At 32.8% G+C, this 27,911-nt stretch overlaps 2 protein-coding genes across 2 annotated transcripts; one reads left to right on the forward strand and one right to left on the reverse strand.

The window, feature by feature from the left end:
• Positions 1 to 519: 519 nt before the first annotated feature.
• On the reverse strand, positions 520 to 2,051 carry LOC121229701 (protein MAINTENANCE OF PSII UNDER HIGH LIGHT 1). Its single transcript, XM_041114534.1, has 3 exons — positions 1,651 to 2,051; positions 1,087 to 1,221; positions 520 to 1,009 (listed from the first exon to the last, which is right to left on the reverse strand). The coding sequence occupies exons 1-3, from the start codon at positions 1,834 to 1,836 to the stop codon at positions 647 to 649; spliced, it is 684 nt and encodes a 227-aa protein (XP_040970468.1). The 5' UTR covers positions 1,837 to 2,051; the 3' UTR covers positions 520 to 646.
• Positions 2,052 to 4,588: 2,537 nt separating this feature from the next.
• LOC107927590 (DNA-directed RNA polymerase III subunit 2) lies at positions 4,589 to 27,688 on the forward strand. The gene is made up of 38 exons (XM_041114535.1): positions 4,589 to 4,768; positions 4,879 to 4,975; positions 5,073 to 5,194; positions 5,696 to 5,788; positions 5,966 to 6,038; positions 6,119 to 6,209; positions 6,299 to 6,351; positions 7,129 to 7,193; positions 7,848 to 7,953; positions 8,048 to 8,158; positions 9,301 to 9,360; positions 10,350 to 10,388; positions 10,561 to 10,611; positions 10,688 to 10,786; positions 12,189 to 12,248; positions 12,347 to 12,439; positions 13,602 to 13,706; positions 13,802 to 13,912; positions 14,037 to 14,153; positions 15,358 to 15,474; positions 16,295 to 16,375; positions 18,192 to 18,296; positions 18,374 to 18,454; positions 18,544 to 18,675; positions 18,768 to 18,812; positions 19,359 to 19,436; positions 19,508 to 19,647; positions 19,759 to 19,849; positions 20,958 to 21,082; positions 21,168 to 21,303; positions 21,412 to 21,542; positions 22,418 to 22,543; positions 22,635 to 22,690; positions 23,754 to 23,824; positions 24,939 to 25,023; positions 25,126 to 25,229; positions 25,763 to 25,891; positions 27,309 to 27,688. The coding sequence occupies exons 1-38, from the start codon at positions 4,725 to 4,727 to the stop codon at positions 27,360 to 27,362; spliced, it is 3,477 nt and encodes a 1,158-aa protein (XP_040970469.1). The 5' UTR covers positions 4,589 to 4,724; the 3' UTR covers positions 27,363 to 27,688.
• The last annotated feature ends 223 nt before the right edge of the window (positions 27,689 to 27,911 follow it).

The following is a 27,911-nucleotide window of genomic DNA, read 5'->3' on the forward strand; positions in this document are numbered from 1 at the left end:
CATGAATAATAATAAACAAACAATATAGATAGATAGATATCGATGTAAAGGTAAAGAAGTATACATTTGTATAATAATATTATAAATAAAATAATCACACAAACAATAATAATATTATTAATTATATAATTATTGAACAATAAACAAATTCTAGACTAGTTTTAAATGATTTATTAAAGGAACATTAAATGAACATAAATAATATTATTCATAAATATAAATGAACTGAAAAAGTTTTGCTAGTATTTGATTCGTTTAATAAACTGGCCTCAAAATTTTGTTCATATTTATTTATTTAGCTTGATAAATGAATAAATAAAAACCGAATTGTTCATGATTTGTTCATCGTACACTCTGTTAATCTACATCCTTATATTAGCTTGATAAATGATAAAAGCCGAATTGTTCATGAATTGTTCATCATATACCCTGTTAATCTACATCCCAATATTCAAGCATCATATCTTAGCATCTATAACCGAAAATATATCAAACAGCTGCAGCGATGGAAGACTAATGTAGTAAGAATGATATCATATTCCAGTATAAATATTGTAGCTATTCAATATATATATATATATAGTAATACAGGAGCTACAAAAGAAATAAAATTTGAACATTACAACAGGTTGATCCCAAAATTTTCCTATGAAGTACTGCTTAGACTAGAAGATTCAGGTGGAAGTTCAGATTGAACCTGAATGTCTGAAATTTCGGGAGCCGAGTTTTCTGTTAACTCTGAGGAGGGCGTTTCAGTCACACTCGGTGCCGCAGCCTGGATAATTTCCGGTGGCTTAAACTTGTTTATGTAGTAACTAAGTGTTGGTCCAGTATATTCGGCCGTCTTTATCGGAGGTGAGTTCTTGCCAACTTGAAGGACTATAGATGAAGCTGCAGCAACAAAGATAAGGGCAAATCCGGCAGCAACTGCAGCAGTATTCTCAGCTCCGTCCGCTGAAGAACCGGCGGTTCCCGAGCTTATCGCACTTTCAGCTACGTAAACTGCAGGCTATAGGGAAGGAAAAAAACACACTTTGCTTACAACATAAGTTATGCAGGTAATTGAAAGATCTAGAGACTACCAACCTCTATTGAATAAATGTTGGTCTGCCCCGCGGTGTCCTTTTCGACATAGCCAGTCCAGCCCCGTCGGCGAGGCGGAAATGTCCCGACCACTTTTGTCTTATCCCCAGCTAACCATTGCACACTCACCTTCCCAACCTGTTCAAATCTAAATATTTAATTACCTATTTTACTACTATATCAATTGCCTAATTATATCAAACTATACTTGCTTTGTAATTTATGCAAGATAGATGAACAACTTAAAGAGGTAGAGCTAAACTTAGGAAACATTGACAAGCACCAAGAGAATTGAAGTGACATCTTTTTCCTACAAAGGAGGTCTCCATTTGAGGATGGGAGAAGAGGTTACAACTACAAATACTCATCTCTTAAGGGTAATTACATAAATCAAAGGAACTAAACTCCCAAAAGAAAAGAAATATTAAACCACAAGAAGTATTGGCCCAAACCAGAATATGCACATACATGTATATAAACTAAAAAGTCTTTTAACTCAAAGAAAATAAAGAGCAAATAAACACATTCGTGCAACAGAAGATTACTGGAAAAAAGAGATGTTGAGACCTCTTTATCTGGTGCACATTCCTCTTCATTACAGTCATCGGGTTCATCAGAAGAAGCTCTAACAGTGAAGAAATGGAATTGCCTGGTCTTGTTGTTAATTTTGGAACATTTCTTCAAAAACAACAAGTTTGGGGAAGTGAAGGCACAGCTGTTGGTTGATATCATTGCCTGTGATGCAAATGCCATGCGGGGGTTGGAGGAAACTGAGCAAAGAGATTTGGGGGGGCTGTTTTAATGGAGTTTGTGGTGGTGTCTGGTGATGAGTATTTTGTGGTGAGATTTTAAGGATTCGGCTGTCCATAAACTGTTGCGTATGGTGTGGTTGTATGTCGCACGGATCTGCTCACCAAAAATATCTCTCAACTTTGTACAATAACCATGTTAATATTTGGGCTTTTCTCGCCGTAAAATTGGTTTGGGCCTATTATATTTGTATATACACACTATTTTTACTGTGAAGTCCTGAAGTAAATAAGTATTACCACAAAATTTTCTCTATTATATTTTGTATTGCATCTTAATAATGCACAAATTAGTCGACATACACTGAATGAGTAAGTAAAGCAATTCATCCCTTTAAATTTATTGTTTATATATAAAGTATAATAATAAAATTAGTCCTTAATCTTATAATAATAAAATTAGTCCTTAATCTTTACATATTTATTCAATTTGACTCCTACTCTTTTATTGAAAGCAATTTGATTTTTTTTAAACTAATAATACTAAAGGATCAAAAAGGCTTTAGTAACAAATTAGAAAAATCAATTAAAACATTTTAAAATTTAAAAAATACTTAAAAAATCATATAATTATAAACAAAAATTATAAAAAGAAGTTAATTTTTTTTAATATTATAATTTTTTTATTAAAAATTAACAATACCGATTCATTAAAATTTAATAGTTATACTATTTTTAAGAAAATTGACTCTACTTTTTTATTGGGTCAGTATTGTTATTTTTGAATAAAAGTTGTATAATTATAAAATTTTTATAACTTTTTTATAATTTGTGTTTATTATTTTTATAATTTTTTAATAATTTTTAAATTTTAAAAGGGCTTAATTATTTTTTTAAAATTTTTTACTAAGGCATTTTTGACCTTTTAGTTTTATTAGTTTCAAAAATATAAATTTTACTTCCAATAAAAGAGTAAGGGGTATTTGTAAATTTTAAGGATTAAATTTGTTATAATACCTTATATATAGACACCAAAACAAACATTTAACAATATAATTTTAACGGAGCGATTGTTTTGCTTCCTCATCTAATATACAGGGACTAATTTGCTCATTTTTTAGTAGAAGAGCTAAAATGCAATCTAGGATATAGTAAAAGTAGTTTTGTGGTACTTTTACCGATCCTTGGCTACATCGGGTTAAATATTTAAATATTATACTTATATATACTATTTATTAAGTGTTACTAAGTTGGTGACACCCTCGATTGAGTCACATAGTTAAGAAATTACGAAAATGTTATTCTATAACTAAAATTAGTTATATTATTTTAGGGTATTTTAGTCTATTCTGGCAGCTTGGTTGCAATTTAGTGGCTTGACCACATGTATCTAATCTAACAGTTTAAACTGTAAACTTTTGATGGCACTGTCCAAAGTTATCTGTTGGTGTGATTTGGCTAGAGGAGTTACGGGGGAGCTCTATTTTGGTGTGCAGCGGAGATGAGTAGGATGTTTTTTGATAAATCTACATTCTGATTGGTTTTAAAAAATACCGCATCTGCATAAATATACATCCTTTGCGTAGTTCTGTTCTGGTCTGTCCTATTTTGATGGGTTGTGTTGTTTTGTTATATTAGCATGATGACAACCTTTGTGATACTCTCGTCTGTTTTGTTCTGGTTTTATACTCGCTATTAAGTTTTTTGTGTTACTCTAATTTATATACTATATTTTGTTAATTGCAATTGATGTTGATTATACACTAGGCTTTATAGCTCATATTTTGGTTTAATCTTTGTGTGTTCAGGTAAATCACTGACTTAGGACTGGACAACGTGTGAGAGCTTGATTTGTTTTGCAATAATATAAAAATGCTTTTGATCTTCTGGGTTTGTAGTCTGTTTCTGAGGTTGTATTGGTTTTTGCTAAATTCGTCAGTAATTGATAATTTTTAACGCGAAATATAAAACAACTCAAGTCAACAAAACGAATTTCGGTTTTCAATGTTAAACTCTAAAAAGATTTCCTACCACGAATCAAGTAAAGTTTTGAATATTTTCTGAAATTAATTTTTAATACGTTGATATAACTCATCCAGATTGCGAGAAGACACAAAATGTATGAGAAAAAAAAAGAAACAGAGGGTTTGTAAAAAGCAAAAGATAACCCACTCAGAGGTTGGCACTATCATTAAGCAAAACAAAAGAGATAAAACAAACGACTTGGAAAATAAAGTTTTTAAGGTTTCATTCTCAAACATATTATTTTATTTTTTTATGAATATACTTTTCATCTTAATGACAATTAAATGATATTTATATTTATAATAATGTTAATGCTAGTTTATGATAATTATATATTTTATTTTTTTACATAAAAAATTTAAGTAAAAAATTCAAAATTTATCTAACCCTTTCAAAATTTACTTTAACATTTTAAGTTTTATTTATTTAAAATTTTGCTTCCTTATCTTTTAAATTTTAAATTTAAATTTATACTAACTATTATAATAGATAGCTAATAAATAAGTTTTTTTTTTCTTATATTACTACATTAATTAATGAAATTTCATTATAATTTAGACTAATTATTATTTAATTAACAAATAATTATTTAGTAAATTTAAAAAACAAAACAGGTAAATGTAACTAGAAGTACACATGAAATGCTTTTGTATGTTATATTAGATTAAAGATTGAGGGTAAAAAAAAAGGCTAATAAATATAAATCCATAGAACAACCTGAAACCCGATGCTATATAAGTTTTTAAAAGGGTTTTAGTCTTTTAATGAAAAGAAACCAAAACCACCTGCAGTGGCGGTTTGTTTTCTGTATTAAGCAAAAATCAATCAAATTCCAGAAAACGCACGATATTTTCATCTATATGAAAAATGGGTCTTAAGCAAGAAGATATACTCAATAACAACTCCAAGAAGTAAGCTTTTGTATTGGTTTTCTCTTTCATTTTTGTATCATTTTACGATATATTATTTGATTTTGTTTGATTTCCGTGTTTAATTTTTTTTTCTTGGGAAAACCCACTAGCTTAAATGTTTCCGAGATACCAGTGGACAAGCAAAAGCTTGCTGCTCCAATAAAATCTGCTGTTGACAAGTTTCAACTTCTCCCTGAGTTTTTAAAGGTGATTTTTTTGTTAATTTGGTATTTATTTTTATGTGAAGATGTTTTCATTCTTGAACTGAATTATGGGTTTTGGGCATTTTTGTTTCTTATTATAGGTTAGAGGGTTAGTGAAGCAGCACTTGGATTCATTTAATTATTTCGTTAATACCGGAATAAAGAAGATTGTTCGTGCCAATGACCGGGTTGTATCCGATGTTGACCCTAGTATTTACCTCAGGTTTGAAAGCATTTTTGTTTATGTTTTGGTGATGATTGCTATAAAATATATTTTTCCATCTTGCCGATATAGGCTCCATTTAAATGTTTTTATTTTTAAAAAAGAATTTTTTTAGAAGAAGCAGAATGTAATCTTTTTGAACAATTAAAAATAAATAAAAAAACGTTCTTTTGGAATGATTACATACTACTTATTTAATTTTTTGTATTTGTTAATTTCAGATGTGTTTTGGCTTAACTATTTGCTCGTTTCTAATAAAATTTGAGGAATTTTCTTTTTAGTAACATTTGAGGGAGCATAAAGCAGGTGGTGGGTTAGTGATAATAACAACCACACGGAGCCTTAGCTGTTTTACTGTCATGAATTAGTTTGGTTGCCTTTTAATTTTGTTCCTTGATGTTCTGGTTATGACTTACCTGTCCGGGGAATTAAGTTTCCTACGGTATAATTTTTATTTTATTTTTCTGATCATGTTCATTTGTGATTTGTGTTGCTGTGCAGGTTTAAAGATGTTAGAATTGGTGAGCCCTCCATGACTGTTGATGGGATTACTGAAAAAATTAATCCCCATGCGTGCCGGTTGTCGGAAATGACGTATGTACAAATGATTTTTCCTAAATACATTAGTAATTTTCTAGGTTCAACTATTTCATATAGACATTGTTGGAGTTTGTTATTTTTGTGGTGTTATAACAACTGAAGCTTTAAAAGGAATAGTGAGTGGTACATATTGTTCTGTTTTGTCCTATTAATATGCTGTTAATTTTTAAGGTATGCTGCACCGATATTGGTTAATATAGAGTACATTCAAGGGAGTCATGGGCAGAAAACTAGACTAGAAAAGGTACATCAGATGCTTCAATGATGTGTGTATGATGCAGAATGATAGGTGCTTTTATGTAATACAACATCCGTTCGCTGCAGAATGATCTTGTTATTGGAAGAATGCCCATCATGTTAAGGAGTTGCTGCTGTGTGTTACATGGAAAAGATGAAGCTGAACTTGCGAGGCTTGGTCTGTGTTCAGTAAATTCAAAATAATTGTAATTGCTTTTCTCACTTTCTTCTTGTTATAATATATATTTTTTTATTGTTTGATATTAGGTGAGTGTCCTCTTGATCCTGGAGGGTATTTTGTCATTAAAGGAACGGAGAAGGTAATTCAGACCATCTTTGTTGCATACATATCTGTTTGCTTTGTTCTTCACTTGCTTCACACGGCCACAAATATGCTTGTTCGCTATAACATGCTTTTAGTTTGACAGCAATTGCCATTCATAATATTCAATTAATATTCATGATGGGCCAGAAAATTGTAGTAAAGTAGCTGGTGAATCGTACATTGAATGGATAAAAATATATGACATTAGTATTATGCTAATTTTTCCAGTTCTACCTCTTTTGATGTAGTATTTCTAATGGACCCATCAGCAAATGGTCTTGATATTTTCTCTCTGGATTGTCTGATAGGATTTTGTTTGGATGCAGTGATGATATAAATGTAGTTACAAATGTAAATGTACACACTAAATCCATTTGGTATTTTTCATCCTAAGTAATTTCTTCTTTACCTTTTCATTTCAATGATTGGAAGATAACTTCAAAATCGAATAAGAATAGTACATGTAAAATTTTGTTGCTTTAAGAATAATTCATATCATGGTTCTTGGAGTTATGATTGTTTTTGTCTTTTCACTTTAAGTACTTGTTTTTCACCCAGGCTCTTTTTTATGCGCATTCTGAGTTTGATTTACCTGATATAGACATATTGACAGCCGTATTTGTTGATACTTTTTCTTTTCGAACTCTTCTCGTTGGAACTGAATTTTATTTTTCTCTTCTCTTGTTAGTCTCTTGTTTTTCAAATATTTATTGTTCTGTTTCCTGATAGTATCTTATCATTGTAATGTCATGATTCTGCCAATGTCTTTCAGGTGATTTTAATACAGGAACAACTCTCCAAGAACAGGATAATTATTGATGCAGATAAGAAGGGAAAGTGAGTTGTTCTTTCAATTATTTATGACTTGCTAATGATTGACTCCTCCACTTTCTTATCGTGTGCAGTACTAGAATTTCCTTGGTTCCATATATAACTCTGCTTCTAATAGTTACTCGTGGGTTGTAGAAGAGTGTAAAGTAGGGGGTTAAAGTCTTCTTGTTTGTCTAGTTGGTTCTTGAAGACTTTATGTAATCTGTCATATATTTTATTACTTGCTAATGAACTTACAAAAAAATCAGAGATTTTATTAGCAAATAATCAATTAAAATGGTCTAGCTTATGGTCATTTAGCATCGCTGCCTGATGGAGATATGTTTTGAAGCTCATAGAAGGATTGGGAAGGAAACAGTGACTTCTATTGATGCACTGCAATTTTAGTACGTAAAATTTTATATTGCTTTATTCTGCATAAAGTATTTATGCATTCAGTTTGGCATATAGGATGAGCAAGGTCTTGTTATGGACTTATTGTTTCAACCTGGGACTAATCTTTTTATTGTCATTCTACTCGGTTGATACATCTATCTTTAGCTGTATTAGTATTGCTATCGCTTTGTTATAGTAATTTCCTTTCCTATCAATTTTCTCATTGTTTCTATTTGTTCTAATTTATGTCAGTTCTACTTGATTCTTTTTTTTCTCTGCCCCCAGTATAAATGCATCTGTGACAAGCAGTTCGGAGGCAACAAAAAGCAAAACAGTTATTCAGATGGAGAAAGAGAAGATATATTTGTTACTCAACCAATTTGTGAAAAAGGTCTTGTTGCATCTTACTTTCTCTTCTTTCCCTGAAGCGTTATTAGTGTTGCATTACTAGACTTCAGTTTTTGCTGAGTATTGTTTTCTCACAGATCCCTATTATGGTGGTCATGAAAGCAATGGGGATGGAGAGTGATCAAGAGGTGGTGCAGATGCTTGGGAGAGATCCTCGTTTCAGTGCCCTCCTTTTACCTTCTATAGAGGTAAGCTATATGGTTAAGGGTGTGTAGTTGTTCATAATTTGTATTATTTAAAAGATTGGTAAATAGCTTCCTGAAAAGTCGTTTGCAAATAGCTTGAATACTTATGAAAGGAATATAAGGACTTTAAAAATGTATATATTTCTTATTAAAGGGATAGTAATAGTTTGATTGATGAGTTGAGGGAAGAGCACTTGAATGGTTTATCAATTTGCTGGAATGCATCAATATATAAGAGCAAATTTTATGATTGGATTACAATAATGAAGCTAGAGATAGAAAATGACTTAGGTAAGAGTCTTGAAACTAGGATTCGATTTCTGAACTCCTATAGAGATCTTATTCAGATCATTGTGAGATTCTTTATCCGTCTCAATGTTTCTCAAGAAAATTGAGAAGTTTTCATGCGTTGTTACTTGGGACTTGGGTGTTAGTGTCGGATACGGATATGTATCTGACATGGGTGCAGTTCATATTTTTTAAGATTTCCATGTATTTAGGGGGTCATTGGACAAACCCATGGTTGGATATGTGTCAAACACAGGTACTTCAACAAAAATGAATGGTCGGAGCAACATGGGTCTCAAGTCCACCCTCTACTATAAAAAGCTATGTAGTTTGTAATTATACTGAATTTAGATTTCTGAAATGAAATTCAGTTTTCCGTCATATCTCTTCTGTGTTCCATAATGTTTCCTCTCTATTTTTGTGTTCTTATAATCTTGCACAAGCACCTCCATTCTAAAACCTGTACTTTGTACATATCTATCCCTTCTTACCCTGTCATTGCATGTCTGATATGTGTCTAATAGTTTTGGCATTCCATTAAACCCTGTTCAACTCCTATCTAGATCAGATGTTACCTAACTTGGTAATGTGTCTACTGCTTAGCTGCGAGTTAGTGCATGCAAAATCCTCATTAACTAATTTCACAATTTTCTTTTTGTGAGCCATCTTATTATTTAGTCATTAAGCATTGGCGTCATAAAAATGATCTGCATCTGGTATTTCAGTCTTGTAACATGATCTGTGCCATCATGGTGTTGTTAAAGAGTGTTTTATGCAACGTGTTCTGGACTATTCTGGAGTTATTCTTGTCTTTGGATAGTGATGCTTTTTTAATTTATTTATTTGTTCTTTTCTAGGAATGTGCTGGTATTGGCATATATACCAAGGAACAAGCATTGGCCTACCTTGATACGAAGGTTCAATTCTCTTGCTTACTTTTGTGATAAAACTTATGAATTTAGCTTTTTATATCTAGATTTCAGTGGCCACATGGAACCTTATTTAGATGTTTATAAGTTAGTTTTACTTTAATTCTAATCTGCAGTTTTTGTTACTTTTATGCAATGTTTTAAAAGTGAAAATTCTGTGAGGCCTTATCAGCTTAATGATCATGTCAGTCTTGAAGTATGAAAGGAAGTGGTGCATAAGTATTGAACTTTTGCTCTTACGGCCTCTATTCTTTCATAAGGCTCCTTATTTTGCTGGCTGTTAATTTACTTTTAAGGTAACAATCAAGCTTGAGCCAATCATTATGGTTGGTCCATTTGCATTCTCGACTACAAGGAGTTTCTTAACTCCATGAAGGTTTCTGTAGTTTTTGAGGAGTTTCCATTTCTTTTTGTGGTGTTATTCTTTTACCCTTCTTCTCTTTATTAGGAAATCAACTAATTTATGAGTTACAATTAACTCAAACGTTGTGCTTGTTCATTGTTTAGCAGTAGTTTTAGCTGAACCTACGGGTTTTTATTTTTGAGAGCTTTCTTGTTAAAGTCAGAGCCTGTTTGAAGAGTTGATGCATCATTCAGTTTGTGGGTTTTCCCTTTTCTATATAGTCGTTGTACGATGTATATTGTCATTTTTGTGCCAATAATTCTGGTTGGTTCAAGTTTTCCTAATGATTGCTTCCTTTTGCAGGCTAAAAGGCCTTTATATTATATTATATTATATTATATTCATTCTCATTGTTCAGCAGTAGTTTTAGCTGAACCTACTGGTTTGAGGTTTTTTCCAAGAGCTTTCTTGTTAAAGTCGGAGCCTGTTTGAAGAGTTGTTGCATCATTTAGTTTGTGGGTTTTCCCATTTTCTATATATTCATTGTTGTTGTACTAATATACATGCCATTTTCATTTTTGTGCCAATACTCCTGATTGGTTCAAGTTTTCATGCTGAATGCTTCCTTTTGCAGGCGAAAAGGCCTTTATATGCTAGTTCGGCATCTGAACAGGTTTTTCTTAGTCTTTAGTCTTTCTCTGAATAAATACCTGTTTTTGCACATGTTGATGCTATTGAGAGCTTTTCATCAATGGCAATGAAAAAAAAAAATCTATGATTCCAGCATTGTTTTACTAATTTAAGTTAATGAGTCAATTTATCTATATTATTTTGTTTCTTTGTAGGATGGGAGAGCTTTTTCTATTCTTCGAGATGTGTTTATTGCCAATGTTCCAGTAGGTTTTGTTTTAGTTCTCAAATGACAGTATTTTGGCATCAACAATTGTTTTACATTTAATTTTCTCCTTTTAGGTGCGCTGCAATAATTTTCGTCCAAAATGTTTGTATGTTGCGGTAATGCTGAGAAGGATGATGGAAGCAATCTTAAATAAGGATGCTATGGATGACAAGGTAGCTATTCATATAGTTGAAAATGTTTCCTTTCAGTAAATTACCCTGGAACCCTTAGGTTGAAGATATTACACTCAGTCATTAATTGGAAAAATTATGTTCCATCATAAAGAAATACCTTTTAGATTATAATATAGTTCAATCATTAGAATTCTGTAGGCTTCCGTTAGAATGATGACATGGAAAATGATGATGAAAATACCTTTGATTAATGGTAATGCAAGATGCTGAGATTAATCTAGTGGTCTGTGTGGAAATTGTTTGATAAAATTCTTCAAAGAAAACAGTAGTACATTTGCCTCTACCCAAAAGTGAATGCTCTTCAATTTAAAGATCTTCAGACTTTTGGGGAAAAAGGCCAAGCAAGGGAGAAGAAAAATTTGGTGTTTGCATCAATAGGATGAACGACTACCTGGAGACAAAAGAAATTACCCACTAGTACAACCAAACCTAAGTCCTCTCTTTACGACTGACATTGATGGAAATTCCTTCAAAACTATCTTTTGATACTGTATGCTCGGCAGTCTTGCAATCCCCCAATTTAATTTCTGTTTATGCCTTACGATTTCAATTAAATTTGTTCATACGGTTTCTTATATTTGTACTGTTTGACTCTGAATTCTGATATTCTTTTGCTTGAAAGTGGTGAAATTGCCTCTTTAAATCTCTTGCAAAAGTATCCATTTAAACAACAATTTTAATTCCAGAAATGGGCATTTTAGTAATTCCAAACTCTGTTACTAATGTTAGCACAATTTCTGTGGGTTGTTAGTTTTCCATACTCATGTACTTGAGTGTAATTACAGTCAAACTCAATGATTTTTAGGTAAATACCCTTCTCTTTTTTAGCTTTTGGCAAATGTGAAGTCACTACTAGTGTGAACTGATAGTTACCCTTATTATGTAGCTATATAACTAAGAAAGTACTCGGAAGCAAACAACAAGAACTCCATTGCTTAAATGCTAGTTCATCTAGAAAAACAGCACTAGAAGCTCTATCCAATTAAACCCATGCCAATCCACTCATCTAAAACTCCAAAGATTACGTTCTTCACTTTACTGCAGCTGCTTCTCAAAGTTGCTACTGTGTTTAGCCCTTCCGGTCAAAGTTCTCTGTAACATTTTTCTATTCTAACCATGGTCACCCCTGAGCAAAGAGAGACACGTGCCTTTAAGATAAACCGAGGTCGTCCATCAGACAAGTTTGCTGCAATTTATTGTTATAGTCCTTTTTCCATGTTTTTCTGTCCAAGGCAAATGAGGTGTTGTGCTGTGTCATAGGTGCTAGCTATTCAGGCATTTGAAGAGCTTGTGGAAGCATGAAAATTGATGGACATTTTACAGTCTGATATATGCAAGCTTACTTGTGCGAGGTCTTTAAATGGTTTCCTTTATTTTGTAGGATTATGTGGGGAACAAGCGTCTTGAGCTATCAGGACAATTAATCTCTCTTCTTTTTGAGGTATTATTCATAATTCTGCTTGTTCCTCAAAACTTATTTACATTGCTATGTAGTTCTCAATGTTTTCAGCTGTATTCATTGACTTGTTAATGTAATAGGATCTATTCAAGACCACGCTTGCCCAGGTTAAGAAGTCGATTGATGGTGTCCTATCAAAGACCAGCAGATCTAGTGCATTAGACCCTTCTCAGGTAAGTGGCAAAAATAGCTATTTTCAAGGCAAGCGCTTTTGCCAATCCCAGTGTGATTTTCAAAGTTTTGGGAATTTCTTAGCTTTAAATCCTGTCTATTATCATCTCAGATTTGGAAAAGCCAATCTATTTTGTACTGGTGGTAGGTGGCTGTGGAGTTAAGGATGTGGGGAGGGTGTTAACAAGGAGAGTTGGGGTTGTGAAGAAAGATTTTTTATGGTGAAAGTATCTCCATTGAGTCACATAATTTGCTTCAGCTTAGGCTTCTGTAGATTGTTTAAAAAACTTGAACATGCTAAACATTGATCAACAGTTGAGTTATTGCCGTAGTGCTAAAAAAGTAACAATGGTCTGAGCCAAGTATCAACTGGTTGAAAGTCCAACTAGTGTGACTGTATAGTTTGAGTTGTAATTGGTTTCATTTCTACAGCATAACGAACTGGAATCAATGCAAGCACCAACTAGCTTGGCTGTGTAGTCAGTCCTAGTTCTGTTTGTGTTTCGCATTAACGACATGAAGAACTGGAATCTCACCCATGCAAATCGCCCCTCTTATTTATACATTATTCGCTATTATGAAGAGAAACATACATATTCCTTCTTCTACCTAGGAACTGCCTAGGTTTTTTATTTGACTAAAAAAATAAAATCTTGAAGCTGGTTCTACATGTAAATACATGCAAATTGCTCCTATTATTTATGAATTATTAACTATTATGAGGAGTGTTATGAGAATAGGAGTAGATGAAGTTTTACAGAAAAGAACTTCTTGTATTTACATCTTAAAGGTAAACCAGTTTGTACAAGTTACATTAGGAAAGAAATCAAATAAGATAAAAAATAAAATTCCCTAAGATTATGCTAGAACATTTACATAATATTCTCTAACGCGAAGCATACAGAATCATTCTTCCACCAAGGATTTAGCATTTAGGAGCTCCTAGGTTCCATGAGACAGTTCTTGTTGGATTGAAAATGTAAAAGCTTAAAAAGAAAAGAAAACAAAAACCTGTAAAAGCTGGTTCTACATATAAATATATGCTTTAATCTCCATATTCATTTTGTTTCACACTGATTTGTTCTTTCTTCTTTTAGATCTGTTTTCCAGTTTTACATTTTAATTTCTCAATCCATTGTAACCTTTTTTTCTTTAAATTTGTAGTTTTTGCGTCGTATGGAGTTCATCACTGCAGGGCTTGAAAGGACCCTTTCTACTGGAAACTTTGATATCCAGCGGTTCAGAATGCACAGAAAAGGCATGACACAGGTATCTATCATCCTCTCAATTGGTTTTTATTTATCCATTTTTCTCCCGTATGTTCTTGGTACAATCTCAATTGATGGAAAATCTTTCACTGATAGGTCTTGGCAAGGTTGTCCTTTATTGGAACTCTGGGCTTTATGACAAAAGTCTCACCGCAGTTTGAGAAATCTCGGAAAGTAAGTGGACCGAGGGCCTTACAACCTAGTCAGGTGAGTGTGATGTCTCTGGATTCATTCAAAATACATCAACATGGATTATTCACTAATAGTTACATAATTTTTTTCAGTCTGCTTATTTTTTTTCTTTTATTCTTTTCTTTTTAATTTTCTCTAGTGGGGAATGCTTTGCCCTTGTGATACTCCAGAAGGTGAAGCTTGTGGTCTGGTTAAAAACTTGGCTCTAATGACTCATGTTACTACTGACGATGATGAGGGTCCATTGGTTTCTTTGGTATGCACTTATTCATTTGAAATTGCTTTTGTTTGTGAAGTCATTGTCATAGTAATAGCATAAGTCTAAAGTAAATAGCGAGGAGATACTTCCCGTTGATATCAAACAGTCTTTGGTTCTAAAATATAAAAGTTCGGTTTGCTAATGGAAATCCATTGGGGAACAAGATACTATACTATCAAGTATTACAGGTGTTTTTGGTTTGATTCAGTTTTTTAGTACTTCATCAACTCTAACCACATGGAGCCTTTATGTTCCTTAATGTGAACTTATCTATTTTCAGGGTGGTTAATTTATTTATAGTTTCATCACATTAAGTGATTTCTAGTCAAAATAGAAAATATCTGCATAGCTTAAAGAAATTTGATATAAGGAAAAACAAATTTCTTTCTGAGGATCAATATGTATTTCTTGAAATAATATGAGAAAAAAAATACTATGAAGTAGAGAACTTGCTTGTGTAGTATTTACTATGAGAAAAGAACCAAAAGCAATTTGGTGTGTATTTTTGACTTTTTAAAACCCCACTTATGAAGTTAAATACTACATATATAAAAGGGGAGATTTGATCAGAAAAGAACTAGAATGGTTCAAGAAGAAAGCTAAAAGAGGAAAGAAATTAGAAAGAAGCACCTGGATATTTAAAGGAAGAGAAGTTCACTTCAAAAGAATGAAGTAGTGGGGATCTAAATTGAGTAAAACTAAAATTAGTAATAAGTCTTTTCACACATGTGGTTTGTTAGTGTAATATTCAATCAATAGCTTGGATTAGAAAATAAACATCATGATTGTTCCTACAAGGTTAATACATGGCTATCATATTGCATTTAAATCTCTTATTTTTATTCTTTGATCAGAAAAATTCAGTATTCTTGTTGACATTTTATTTTACAATCTAAAATTGTTTTGTTCATTTGATTTTATTATATGATTATGATTTTGAAAGATATTAAAATTTAATTAATTAATTCAATTACATAAGACATTATATTTGGTTAGATATTTTACTGCAACTTGTTTGTAACTAAATTTAGGACAAACTCAAAGAAAAGAGTTATTTTGCGTCTCAAACTGAAAGGATGCAACCAATTTTTAGTCCTCATCTATTTTTTGATACTACTTAGTCCTTATCAATATGCCTAGTGCTATCATTATTTTGCCTATGTTTTCATCTCAAATTTATTGTATTCTTTTTCAATTACAGTGTTATTGCTTGGGTGTTGAGGACTTGGAGCTACTATCTGGAGAAGAGCTTCATACGCCAAATTCATTCCTGGTTATGTTGAATGGGCTCATTCTTGGCAAACATAGAAGGCCACAGGTGCTTCTAGTGTTCCTTTGAAGCCTAAAACAATTGATATCCAAATTTGGAAGTCACTCAATTAAACTGAAATATAATTAAAAACTGGTCTAGACTGTTGGACAGATTGTTTTGCCTTTTGATGCTTGGAAAAAGAAAAATGAAAAATAAGATGGTGATAAAAGGACTTCATCAGTAGAAATTTATGTATTACTATGCAAAGGCAGCTCAGTCAACTTTAATCTCAATCACTTTGCTGTCTTTTACCTATGTAATGTTTCTTTTTGTGCTTGATTTAAAGGTATACCCTTCAAAAAGTGTTGAGATTACAAGTTCATCCTTGCTACTTTTGTAATTGTATCTACTTGCATTAGATCACTGTTGTACACTAATGCATACATGTTACTGTTTTTTCGTGTCCTTCCTTACAGTTTTTCCCAACTAGTAACTTTGTAAGTTAATAAGGATAAACTAATGTTGTTAGTGCTTGTTTGTTTGAAATTCTGGGCTCTTCTGCTTTGGTATGATAGCATGTTTATTGCCTGACTCATTAGGACGAAATACTTGGTGGTATCCTCATTATATGGCAGCTCTTTTTCTGGTTGGAAGGCTTCCTTTAGCATTTGATGAACTTCTCTATTTTGTTCAACCCGCTTCTTGATAAAAATAATATTTTCTTTTAAGTCTTTTAACAATTATCTTATATTCAGAAATTAAAAAAATTAGGAACTTCCCTGTCGTTTTTCAATTCCTAGACATGCATATTTGTTTTGTAAAATATATGCATATGTTTATTAACTTTGTTCCACTAGTTCAGTAATATTGTCTCCCCTTTATGTAGCATTTTGCTAATGCTCTGAGAAAGCTGCGAAGAGCTGGCAAAGTTGGCGAGTTTGTGAGCGTCTTCGTAAATGAGAAGCAGGTAAAATATTCTTCCACTTAAAAGCTATGTAACTAATTTGCATGTGATTATATACCTTTTCTTTCAGTTTGCATAATCATGCTGTCTAGTCTTAATAACCCTTACACTCATGCTAAGATCTAGATCAGCTTGTAGATTTATCTTTGCTTTACACCAGAATTATGATTGTAGTTCATGTTTGGAATCAAAGCTGTAATGTTTGCTCGTGTATAAAGATAGATTATTTATTTGCAATCGTCTCTGTTGGTTTTGGATCTAACAATCATCCAGTTGTGCGCTATACTCGTATATTGTGTGTTTTACAAGCATGTATGGTGCAGTAAGTGTAATTAGTTGCTGATCCAACAACTAATGTAAAGAGTCATGTCCAATGTTGAACATAATGTGAACATGTAAATAGGTTTGATAATTAGATGTGTTCATGATCATATACTTCTTGGAATGTCTTTGATGCAGGAGCATCTAAATTAGTTAATTATTTACTATTTTATTTTTTTATAGGAGTCTATTTGTATTAAAAATTATTTTATTAAATATTTAATGAGTTATTTGATTAGGCTAAGACTTTGTGTGATTCGGATAGGACTCTTAGTAACAGTTCTAGTTTAAATAATCTACTAGAAGGTAGCATTGTTCGAGTTTTACTATAAATAAGCTGTAAAATATTTACAGCCAGATTATTATTCTTATTATTTTCTTTGAATTAATACAAAAACTAGAGGTTTTCTATAACCCTAAGTTTTCTAGAGTTCCATCTTGCCTATTTGTTTGTTCAGCTCTTTTATTAACTGCTGTTTTCTCCCTTAAACCACTTCAATCTTGTATAGTGAATTATTAATTTTTGTTTTATGGGATATAGTTCTGTAACTCCCTTATCCTTCCAAAATCTGATGTAAGGGTGGGTTGAAGAGAATCCTTTGAGCCGCAGGTACTATTTTGAATATTTAGCTGAAACAAGTCTGGTTGATCTCTTTCTCACTTTAATATTGTCCCTGATAGAAGCTTCTTTATTAAATTTCTGGTCGCCTTGTCAGTTGTATTCAGATATTTGTTGGTATTCATGTGTATGTCTGTGTATTTTGTAATTTTCTAAATAAATATGTTTAAGAGGGTTAGTTCAGGAATTTGAAATAAATGGCACCTCAATAGATGTTTAAATCCTCACCTGTCATGTGGAGTCTAATAGATAACAAATATACAGTACAAAATGTAGAAGATAAATTCTTTTATCACATTAAATGAGTGGTGAGATTCTATTCGGAGAAACTATGGGGTATATGGTTAATCTGAAATATTGACAATTGCTCCAAAACTGGCTCCAATTTCCAAAATGGAGAAGATGAGATAAAAAGATTATTTTGGGAAAGAAGTCATGAAGCTTGACCCACATAAAAACAAATTTATGGATGATTTCCTTTCCAAAGGCCAGGTTCTTCACATCATTAATTGATATGCATGCATACATCCACACATATGAATTAATGCTGAATCCCACTGAGTGCATGTTCTATTCTAATCCCTTTCAAACAGTTGTGTTGCTGTCTCCATATCTGGTTCTATTCGTTTTCTATGATCATGTTGAAATTGGACTAAGTGCAGATGTGACTAGTGGTTTTCATCGTGCATTTTCTAATCTAATCCCTTTTGGACCATCGCATTGCTGTCTCCATATTTGGTTGTATTCGTTTTCTATGATTATGTTGAAATTAGACTAGAGTGCAGATGGGACTAGTGGTTTTCATCGCTCCTGTATACTGTATTTTTTTCTTTTATTTTAAAATTTTACTGATCCTTGAGATTTAAAAATATTGATCAGCGGTGTGTTTACATTGCTTCTGATGGGGGTCGAGTTTGTCGACCATTGGTAATAGCTGACAAGGGAATATCAAGGATCAAAGAACACCATATGAAGGAGTTGTTGGTAAGAGTTTTGTTTCCTATTTATCCAAAGAGAATACTCTTGTTTAAAATTTAATTGTAAGTTTTGTGCTTATTAAGGATGGAGTGCGTACTTTTGATGACTTTTTAAGTGATGGATTGATTGAGTATCTTGACGTCAACGAGGAGAACAATGCTCTGGTTTGTTTAACCTAATGTTTTAGAGGTTTTTCATCTAGTTGCTTCAATTTATAGATACTTTAATTTTAACAACATGATTATCTGTTTAGATTGCTTTGTATGAGGGAGAGGCAACACCTGAAACAACCCATATTGAGATAGAGCCTTTCACAATTTTAGGTGTTATTGCGGGGTTGATTCCTTATCCTCATCATAATCAATCACCAAGAAATACCTATCAGGTTTTTTACATCACTTTCTGATATCTTGAACTTGACATAGTTCTGAACTGTAACTTTGCTCTTACCCTCTCTAAATGTTTCTGTATTCGTAGTGTGCAATGGGGAAGCAAGCAATGGGAAATATTGCATATAACCAGGCAAGCCGTATTATTCAGTATTCTGTTAATATATATTTTTCTTTCTAAAAGAGTCCTTGTATTCCACTAAATACGAAATTCAGTTTCTTGAATTCAAGAAGAAATTTATGAAGGTTTTGTCAGTCTAATACAAGCATTCACTGTTTTCCATAATCTGATATTACACTGTGCATGTTATATGCTCACGTATCATATAAACTCCACTTTTGTTTTCTGAAAAATATCTATCTTAAACTTGTGATGGGTTTTTGCCTCAAGAATTTGAGGCATAGAGTTGTTAAAAATAACGGTTACTCTCCTAATGCTGCAGTTAATGTCAAGTCTGCTTATGTGTTTGCATTTTATTTGTTGATTTCTGTCTCCTTACAGTTCATTAAGATATTTCTTTTCTTTTCTTTTTTTTTTTTTGGTGACACGTCTCCCAGCTAGATATTCTAAGTTTTCTATTTCATCTTTTATGTTTGAGTTTAGCTTGAGACTTCTGTCCATATGCTTTTAGCTAAATTTTCTTTATTCCTGGCTGAGGTGGTCTCTTTTGTGCTGTAGTTGTGCCGGATGGACACATTACTTTATCTATTGGTGTATCCTCAGCGGCCATTATTGACAACAAGGACAATTGAACTGGTCAGTAGTCTGCATATTGTAGCGTATGAGCACACCATTTTGTACTGTAAATTGACTGTCATGGCTTTCAGGTCGGATATGATAAGCTTGGAGCTGGTCAGAATGCAACTGTTGCAGTCATCAGTTATAGTGGTTATGACATAGAGGATGCAATTGTCATGAACAAGTCTTCTCTAGACCGTGGTTTTGGTCGTTGTATTGTCATGAAAAAGTATACGGCTTTTTCATCCTTATGGGGGCTTTTCTTATTTTTCTGATTAGAGCTTGTAATCCTGCATGGCTTAGCAATTACATATTATCTTCTGTGTTCTCTGTTGAGCAGGTCTTCTAACGTTATTCAAAAATATGAAAATGGTGCAACCGACAGAATTCTTAGGCCACAGAGAACCGGACCTGGTTCAGAGAAAATGCAGGTAATGCATTCGCTACATTTCCTGTTTGGACGAATGAACTGCCGCATTGTCAAATTACTGGTTTTTTAAGCATGTCTTATGCTGCTCAAACAATTATTTGTTTGTTGAGATTACATCTTTCTCTTTTTCTGTAATTTCTCACTATTTTTTCTGTAACTTGTGTCCCCTTCCAATATTGATCTATAGCAATCTAGAATTCTGTTGGTAGTGAAATTCCTCCTTCAATATGGTGGATAACAAGTTGACAATTAATTTTGGAAGGCAACTTTAATAATCTCTTTTCCAAATTACCTTTTAAAAGATGACCTTTTAAAATTAGACACTTTGAATCTTTTGTCATTAAAAGAGATGGCTTGGGTAATAGAACCTTCAGGATTTTTATTTTCTTACCAAAGGGGTCTGTTAATAGTTAAAAGAGGAAACTATATTTTTTCTGCAGTCATACAGAACATAACTAGGGTTCTAGGACTGTTTCACATCTTGACTCAGAAAACAATTAGACGCGTGAATGGTCTGGTTTACTATAACGTGCTTTATTTCTAAGTTACTTTAGCTCAGGTGTAAACGTTGGATGTGGATGTGTTCAACACAAGTATGTTCAACTTTTTCCGAAAATTTCCATGTATATGGAGGATCTTTAACTAGTTCAATTATATTTAAATGAGAATGCAATGCAAGTAAAGTTTTATTGGTCTGTTAGCAACTGGTAAATAATGGACATTTGTCTTTTGAGTTTTTAATGTGTCCTCCTTATGCAAAGAACACTTTTCATATTCAAAGAGAGGTTAGGCAATATTAATGCTCGATCAATTTGAGTTTCTAATGGTGAAAATGAACTAGCTACCTTGTAATATCCTTCGGAAAGCCCCTTTTTCTTGCCTCAGGTGGATTCCTTTGCATATAAAAAATTAACTTTTTTTTTTCTTTTATGCATCCCAACTCTCAAAGTAATGACTAATCAGAAATTTAGCTCATTATTAGTAATTTTTGGAAACTTAGCATGGTAACTTTCTATGTGCAATCACTGTTTCTAATTTTATTAGATTTTTTTTTGGGAGGGGGGAGGGATGATTTCCGTTAAATTACAATTGTGAAGTTCTTTATGTAGATATTAGATGATGATGGAATTGCTTCTCCTGGGGAGATTATTAGACCAAATGATAGCCTCCTTAATAAGGAGGTCCCTATTCATACAAGAGGGACTCGCGTATCTTCAGATTCTCTTCCAGATAGGTAAGTTATTCATTTTAATTTTTCACTAAGCCTCTTGTTGATCTTGTGTTGCTATGAAAAGTTTTTTACCAATTTCTATTTGCAGTGCCTATAAACCTGCAAGGCAATCATACAAAGGTCCTGAAGGAGAGTCTTGTGTGGTGGATAGAGTTTCTCTTAGCACTGATAGGAACGGCAATCTATCAGTAAAATTTTTAATACGTCATACTCGTAGACCTGAGGTAGGCAATATTGATTTGGCTTCATTATCATTTTAATATTTTTCCTCAGAAAAGCAGGGTTGACCTTGTTTTCTTTTTGTTGCTCCTTTAATGTGTATTTTTTTTCAGCTTGGTGACAAATTTAGTAGCAGACATGGCCAGAAAGGTGTTTGTGGTATTATCATTCAACAGGAAGATTTCCCCTTTTCTGAGGGTGGCATTTGTCCTGATTTAATTATGAATCCTCATGGTTTTCCAAGGTAATAATTTTTTTGTTTTAGTCATACTATTATGATTTGAATGACTAGAATCTAAGGCATTCACCCCTATCTCTAGCTCCTATTGGCTAAAAAAGACAGTTTCTTGGACTGATAAACACCTGAGAAGGCATTCACTTGTTACTATTTCTCTCACTTTCTTTTCTCATTGAGACATGTTGTGATGCATGAACAACTAATTACTAAATAACACTGTGGGTTAATTTAAGCATGATTACCCTATCCCTCTCTACCTTAAAGGAAAATAAAAAAGGATAGGTGGTCACCTTCATAAATCACTTGTTATTTGTGAGCTGTACCTTATGATTTTGCATGTAATATATAGCATCACTGTACATGTCCAATAAAGATGCATAAACAACCAAAATAAATGACTGTTTTTGCTTATTTGGGTCTTAAGAAGAAAAGTGTTTTTGGTCTTACAAAATGATTACAGTGAATGCTTACAAATGGGAAAGGAGATGGATCTAACAAGAGATCTGTTTTGGGGTGGAATGTGGAGAAATTAAGTGCTTGACTTTATTGGAGCATCAAAGAAGCACTTGTTGAATTTTGGTTTGCTTGAGGTGGTTGGTTGATTTTATGGATCTAGGCAACTTTAATTTGTTTTCTGATGCAAGTTTTGATGTCTGATTTTGGTTCTTCAACTATTGTCCTGGACCTCATAATTTTTATGCATATCTCAATGAAAGAGGATATACATTTAAACAACATAAAGTAAAATGCTGCCAACACATCATAAGCTTCTTGTTCAGAATGTTATGGAATTTCATTTTATTATTGTATTATGTTGCTAGCATTGCTATCTTTCAACTTATTGCTTGATGCATGTTACTGCTCTTTTTTGTTTTTGTTAGTCGAATGACTGTAGGCAAGATGATAGAGCTTCTTGGTGGCAAAGCTGGAGTTTCATGTGGTAGGTTCCATTATGGTAGTGCCTTTGGCGAGCCTAGTGGTCATGCGGATAAGGTTGAAACTATAAGGTTACTTACTACCTTCCTTTCCCTGACCCTTCCTCTATATCGTTTCATTTCTAGCATAGCAAATTTATTATATACTCTTGATCTTTTTCAGTGAGACTCTTGTCAAGCACGGTTTTTGCTACAACGGCAAGGACTTCATTTATTCAGGTTTTTCTGCTTACTATCCTTCCCCCTCTCCCCTTTTCTTGAAAGTTGAAGCCTACTGCAGCTATCAAGATACATAGAGTTACGTTTTCTATTTCAAATGATGCATCTGGAATATGTCTACACTTACATAATAAAAGAACTATAGTTTCAAACTCATTATTTTAAGAGGTCACAAATATATTGGATGCATTGCTAGAGAATAAGTGTTAAGAAGCTATCTTTGTTGACACCCATCTTGAATGATGTGGATTAATCTGTTTCAGTATCACTGACAATTAAACTGACAGTAAGTTATGGTACAATATCAATATGAATGAATTTATTATTGCTTACCAATATTGATGCCTGTCTGATTATAGGTGATATATACAGAAGAATAAAACAGAATTTAGGATTGAAGTAACTGGAGATTAGAGAGGGGGGCCTAGAAAATGCAACTATTTTGTTTTCTAAAACTGGGCCTTTCACCATCAAAGAATGTGAAATTCCCTTTCAATCGTCATACAGAGGATTGCATCTAGAACAGTGATATCATTATATAATTCATATTTTAGGTCCTTCATTTGAACTTTTTGGTAACTAAAATGCACTTCCAACTCTAGTAGAATCTGAAATGATCAGTTCCTGAGGATTTTTGCCTCTGAATTTAAAAGGATGGAGTAGAGAGGATAATATATCATAATCAGATGGAAATCGGAATAAAGCTCTGTTACTTGTTTGTGAGTATCAGGCAGAAGTCCTATGTGTCTGTTTGAACTTTTTCCAAATTTTCCATGTACTTGGAGGGTTCTTGGGGGTTCATATCTCTATATCCATGTTCTGATATTCGTTCAGCATGTGTCAGTCACAGTTACTGCAAAATAGGGAGAACATAGGAATGAAGTGTAACTTTTACCATTAATTTTATTGTTCTCTATCGCTTTTTAACACATCTTCCCAGATTGATTTGTGACCTTGGATAATTCATCGAGAGGCTGGAAACTTATTCTCTGTTTTAGATATTCATTATTCTGATTTAGGTTCTTAAAATGATATAATCCTGACATCTGCAAATTTTCTTCAGGTATCACTGGTTGTCCGCTGCAAGCATATATTTTTATGGGACCAATTTACTACCAGAAGTTAAAGCATATGGTCAGCTTTCATTTCTTTATTCTAATGTACATCTTTATTGAGTTAAACTTGAATCACAACAAAAAAATTTTATGGTTATTTTCTTTTGTACTCTGTACAAACTGATCGTTGGATTCTGGGACACGAGATGCATACCTTAATCTTTTTAAGGTTTCCATTTATTTCAAGAGTCCTTGAAGGATCATATCCCTATATCCATGAACGATATGTGTTGGAGATAGGAACTCCAAAAAAAAAAAAAACAATATTAAGAAGGGTTGGAGTAAGATAGGGGTTACTTAGGGCTGTTGGCATAACTGCCTTAGTTTTTGTGCTGCAATGATCCTAGACATAATAATGTACAAAATGCTTGATTATATCCTAAGGATAACACTTTATTTGACACCATGTACCCCATCTACAGCTTGACTCTGTGTCCATGGAGCAGCTGCCATAACTTCCATTTTTTGGTCCGTTTATTCTCCCCTTTATTTCTTTCTTTGGCCGAAGAATTAAATCTAAATATGAAGTTTTATGTGCCGAATTGTTCATAGTTTCCAATCAAAAAGGAGAAAAAAAGGAAACAAATTCAAGTTTTTTATACAGGAACATTTAACCTTTTCCTTAAGTTCTTGAAAAAATCTTTTATGGATTGCTAGATACTCAAGTCCATGAGTAACTGAAGCCATGGAACAGCCAAAATTCCTCTCTGATTTCTTTCTCCTTCTCTTCTCCCACTTTTTGGATAAAAATAAGTAAGATGGATACCATTTATACCAAGCTAAGTGGTAATGTGTGAATACCATTTCAAATAGCTGTCTATCCTCGCTTTTGTTTTAAAGCAGCAACTTTAGTTCTGTTCTTCAAAACTAGCCTGTTCATTTTCTCTCATATCAGATATCTTCTTTCATTATCTATTCTTGTATTTATGTCTATTCTAGGCCAGTGGGGGGGGGGGTGGGTGCCTTGATCTCAATAGTACCTCACGAGAAGCTTTTTTTATTTTGCTATATTACTTTGATTGGTTAATGTGTTATCACAGCTAAATTCATATATCATTTTATGTTTATCTAGCTTGCTTGATGGTTGTCTAATACTTGCATATTTTCCTTTCTAAATATGATATGCCTATTAGGTCCTTGATAAAATGCATGCTAGAGGTAATGGGCCTCGAGTTATGCTTACTAGACAGCCTACAGAAGGGAGAGCCCGAAAAGGAGGTTATTTTCTTACAGTTAGATGATTTTTGCTGTCATTAATTTTTACCTTAAGAAGTATTATTTGTTCTAATAAGTGTGCGCTTATGTATGTTCTCTTCACAGGGTTACGAGTAGGTGAAATGGAACGTGATTGTCTAATTGCTTATGGTGCCAGTATGTTGATTTTTGAGCGCCTGATGGTATCCAGCGATCCTTTTGAAGTCCAGGTATTTGATTATGCTTTAAGATATCAATTTTTACATGCACAGACTGTTCACAATTTGTTTAGAATTCTCAAGCAGTGGAATATAAAACAATGCTGCATTGTACTGCTAAAGAAATAGCAGCAAAAATAATGCTTGAGGTATATAGTGTATATCATAATATTTTCCACACGTAACTCACTTGAGAAGTAAATCCAGCATCAAATCACTCCTGGAAATGGCTATTGAAAATAGGGCCCTTTTGCTTTCTTAAATTACATCTAGTCTCTTACGGCCACAGGTTGCAAAGGTTTTGTGCTTTTCCCAATCGGAAAAACTTAGTAAATTCTCGTTGAAGTTTGCTCATATGAAACATTGTAGTTCAGTTCACGAATAGCTGTTATTTTCATAGTTCTTAACATTGAATGAATCATTACCTGTTATTTATCCACAATTTTCTAGCAATGGTGAAGTAGGGTGCTTTCGGTTTACACTTCTACTTCTGCGATATTGAGCATAATCAGCTTTGATCTGATAATAACCTTCTTTGGATACAGGTCTGCAGAAAATGTGGATTGTTAGGATACTACAGCCATAAGCTGAAAACAGGGATTTGTTCTTCATGTAAAAATGGAGATGATGTTTCAACCATGCAACTACCATACGCTTGCAAGCTTTTAATCCAGGTAGATTCGGTAAACATTTATGTTATACAGATGATGTGTTTGAATTATCTGTGACAGTATTGCAGTAGGACCTGATCAAAAAAAATATACAATTTCACTTAAAATTGGATGCTTATTGAAATTTGATTTTTAAATTAATACTCACTTGGTTCTAATAAAATAGTCAACTTTTCACTTTTGTTGTTTGAAAATTTTATACTTTGACTCATTATTTGAAATTTATTATTGATAACATCTAAAAGAAAATAGTTTCAACACTTTGAATTAAATAGTTTTTAGATATATGTTTTTTAAATTTTAATTAATTAAAATATTTCATATAAAATTTCGGTCAAAGTTTAAAAATTGTGTAAAGAAAGTTAACTTTGACATTTTAATTTGGACATAGGAGTATTAGTTAGGCCTCTAATGTAATTTGTTTTCCGAGAATCACCATTCCTATACTGCATGTTGATTCTTACGGTTTAGCATGGGACTTGTTAGTCCTACTCCTACCGAGCACTTGTAGTTGAAAGGTTTCATCTGTCAATCGGACTCTGATATAAGTGTCGCATACGGGTATGTGCTGGTTTTTGAATGTTCAACTCTTTCAAAGTTTTTTCATGGTATTTGGAGGGCCTTAGGAGGGTGTCATATGGTCTTATCCATATCCAGATATGCCTTGGAAATGGGGTATTTAAAAGAAAATAAAGAGTTAGAGCAACATAGTATCTCCTCCTTCTGTCTGGGTTAAAGGGGCAGATAGCTCTTTACTTTACCAACCATTCCCTTTTCCTTGTTCATAATAGAAGTTACAACGCACCTGACCTGTCATTGTCCATGTTATTTACTATTTTCTAAAAACATCGAAATACAAAAGGCTTCAGATTCAAGTCCTCAGCCAAAAAGGATGGAAAAAGAAAAGTTAAATGACTTGTGTGTACTTAAGATTTCTGCCCTACATTTTAAAAGAGCACTGTTTCTATCGAGTTTGAGATTGCAGTCTCCAAATTCTCCTCTCCATTTTCTCTCTGTTTATTTTACAGTTTCCCGTTTCATGTGACATATAATAAGAAAAAATATTTGACTTTATTTTCAGTGCCTTAGTTTTGAACTTTAGTAGCGATTGTATAAAGTTTCAGATATTTGGATAACGAATTGGTTTTCTTAAGTTCGTTTTTTGCTCTCATTATGCTAGGTGCTGTAATATATTCATGACTTAGCTAAATTTCGTTAGTAAAGCTTATCAAAACTGCATATGCTTATTGGATATAAAAGCTTTTAGTTTACTTTTCTTGTATGCCTTCTGGTTTTTCATTCATATTCGGTTCAATGGCCATTGAATGCTTTGTTCCTTGACTTCATTTTTATGCATTCATCAGTTCTTTGCTTTGACTTTTGTCGTTAACATTCTTCCCATTTCATGGCATTCTACCAGGAACTCCAGTCAATGAATATCGTTCCGCGTTTGAAATTAGCGGAGGCGAATTAATGGTATGTTCAGATTATTTGGTGTTAATGGTGTATCTGAAAATTTGGTAGCTATAGAGCAGATGGTTGGGATGTTTTTGGGAGGAAGAATTCTGCACCTTACCAATGTGCCCAGCATCAGGTCTGTAGAAATTGTGTTAGGAAAATAGGGAAGTGTTAGAAATGGATTCTCCATGCATGACACTACTATTTTCTTTTTTATTTTTACTGAAATCTTAGCTTGTGCTGTAACTCCTCCCAAGCTAATGTGGTTTTGTATTATTTACTTAAAGTGGTTTACAAATATAATCATTTTATTATTAATAATTATTATTAATAATTTCTTAATTCAAATTTCATTATTCTTTAGTCTAGACCAGATTTGATTATTCTTATCTACAATAGAAAGTAAAAAGAAAAGAAGAGGTTAAAATACATTTCTCTATTTAGCTTATGAGGACTAAAATTTGGATTTCAAAATTGCAACTTTAAAATTTATGAATTCATTATTTTTAAATTTTTGGTTCTAGAATTAACATGTTTGAAATTTAAGATTTTGAATTGTTAAAAA

Source organism: Gossypium hirsutum, chromosome A05 (assembly GCF_007990345.1).
Source record: "Gossypium hirsutum isolate 1008001.06 chromosome A05, Gossypium_hirsutum_v2.1, whole genome shotgun sequence".
Taxonomy (NCBI): Eukaryota; Viridiplantae; Streptophyta; class Magnoliopsida; order Malvales; family Malvaceae; genus Gossypium; species Gossypium hirsutum.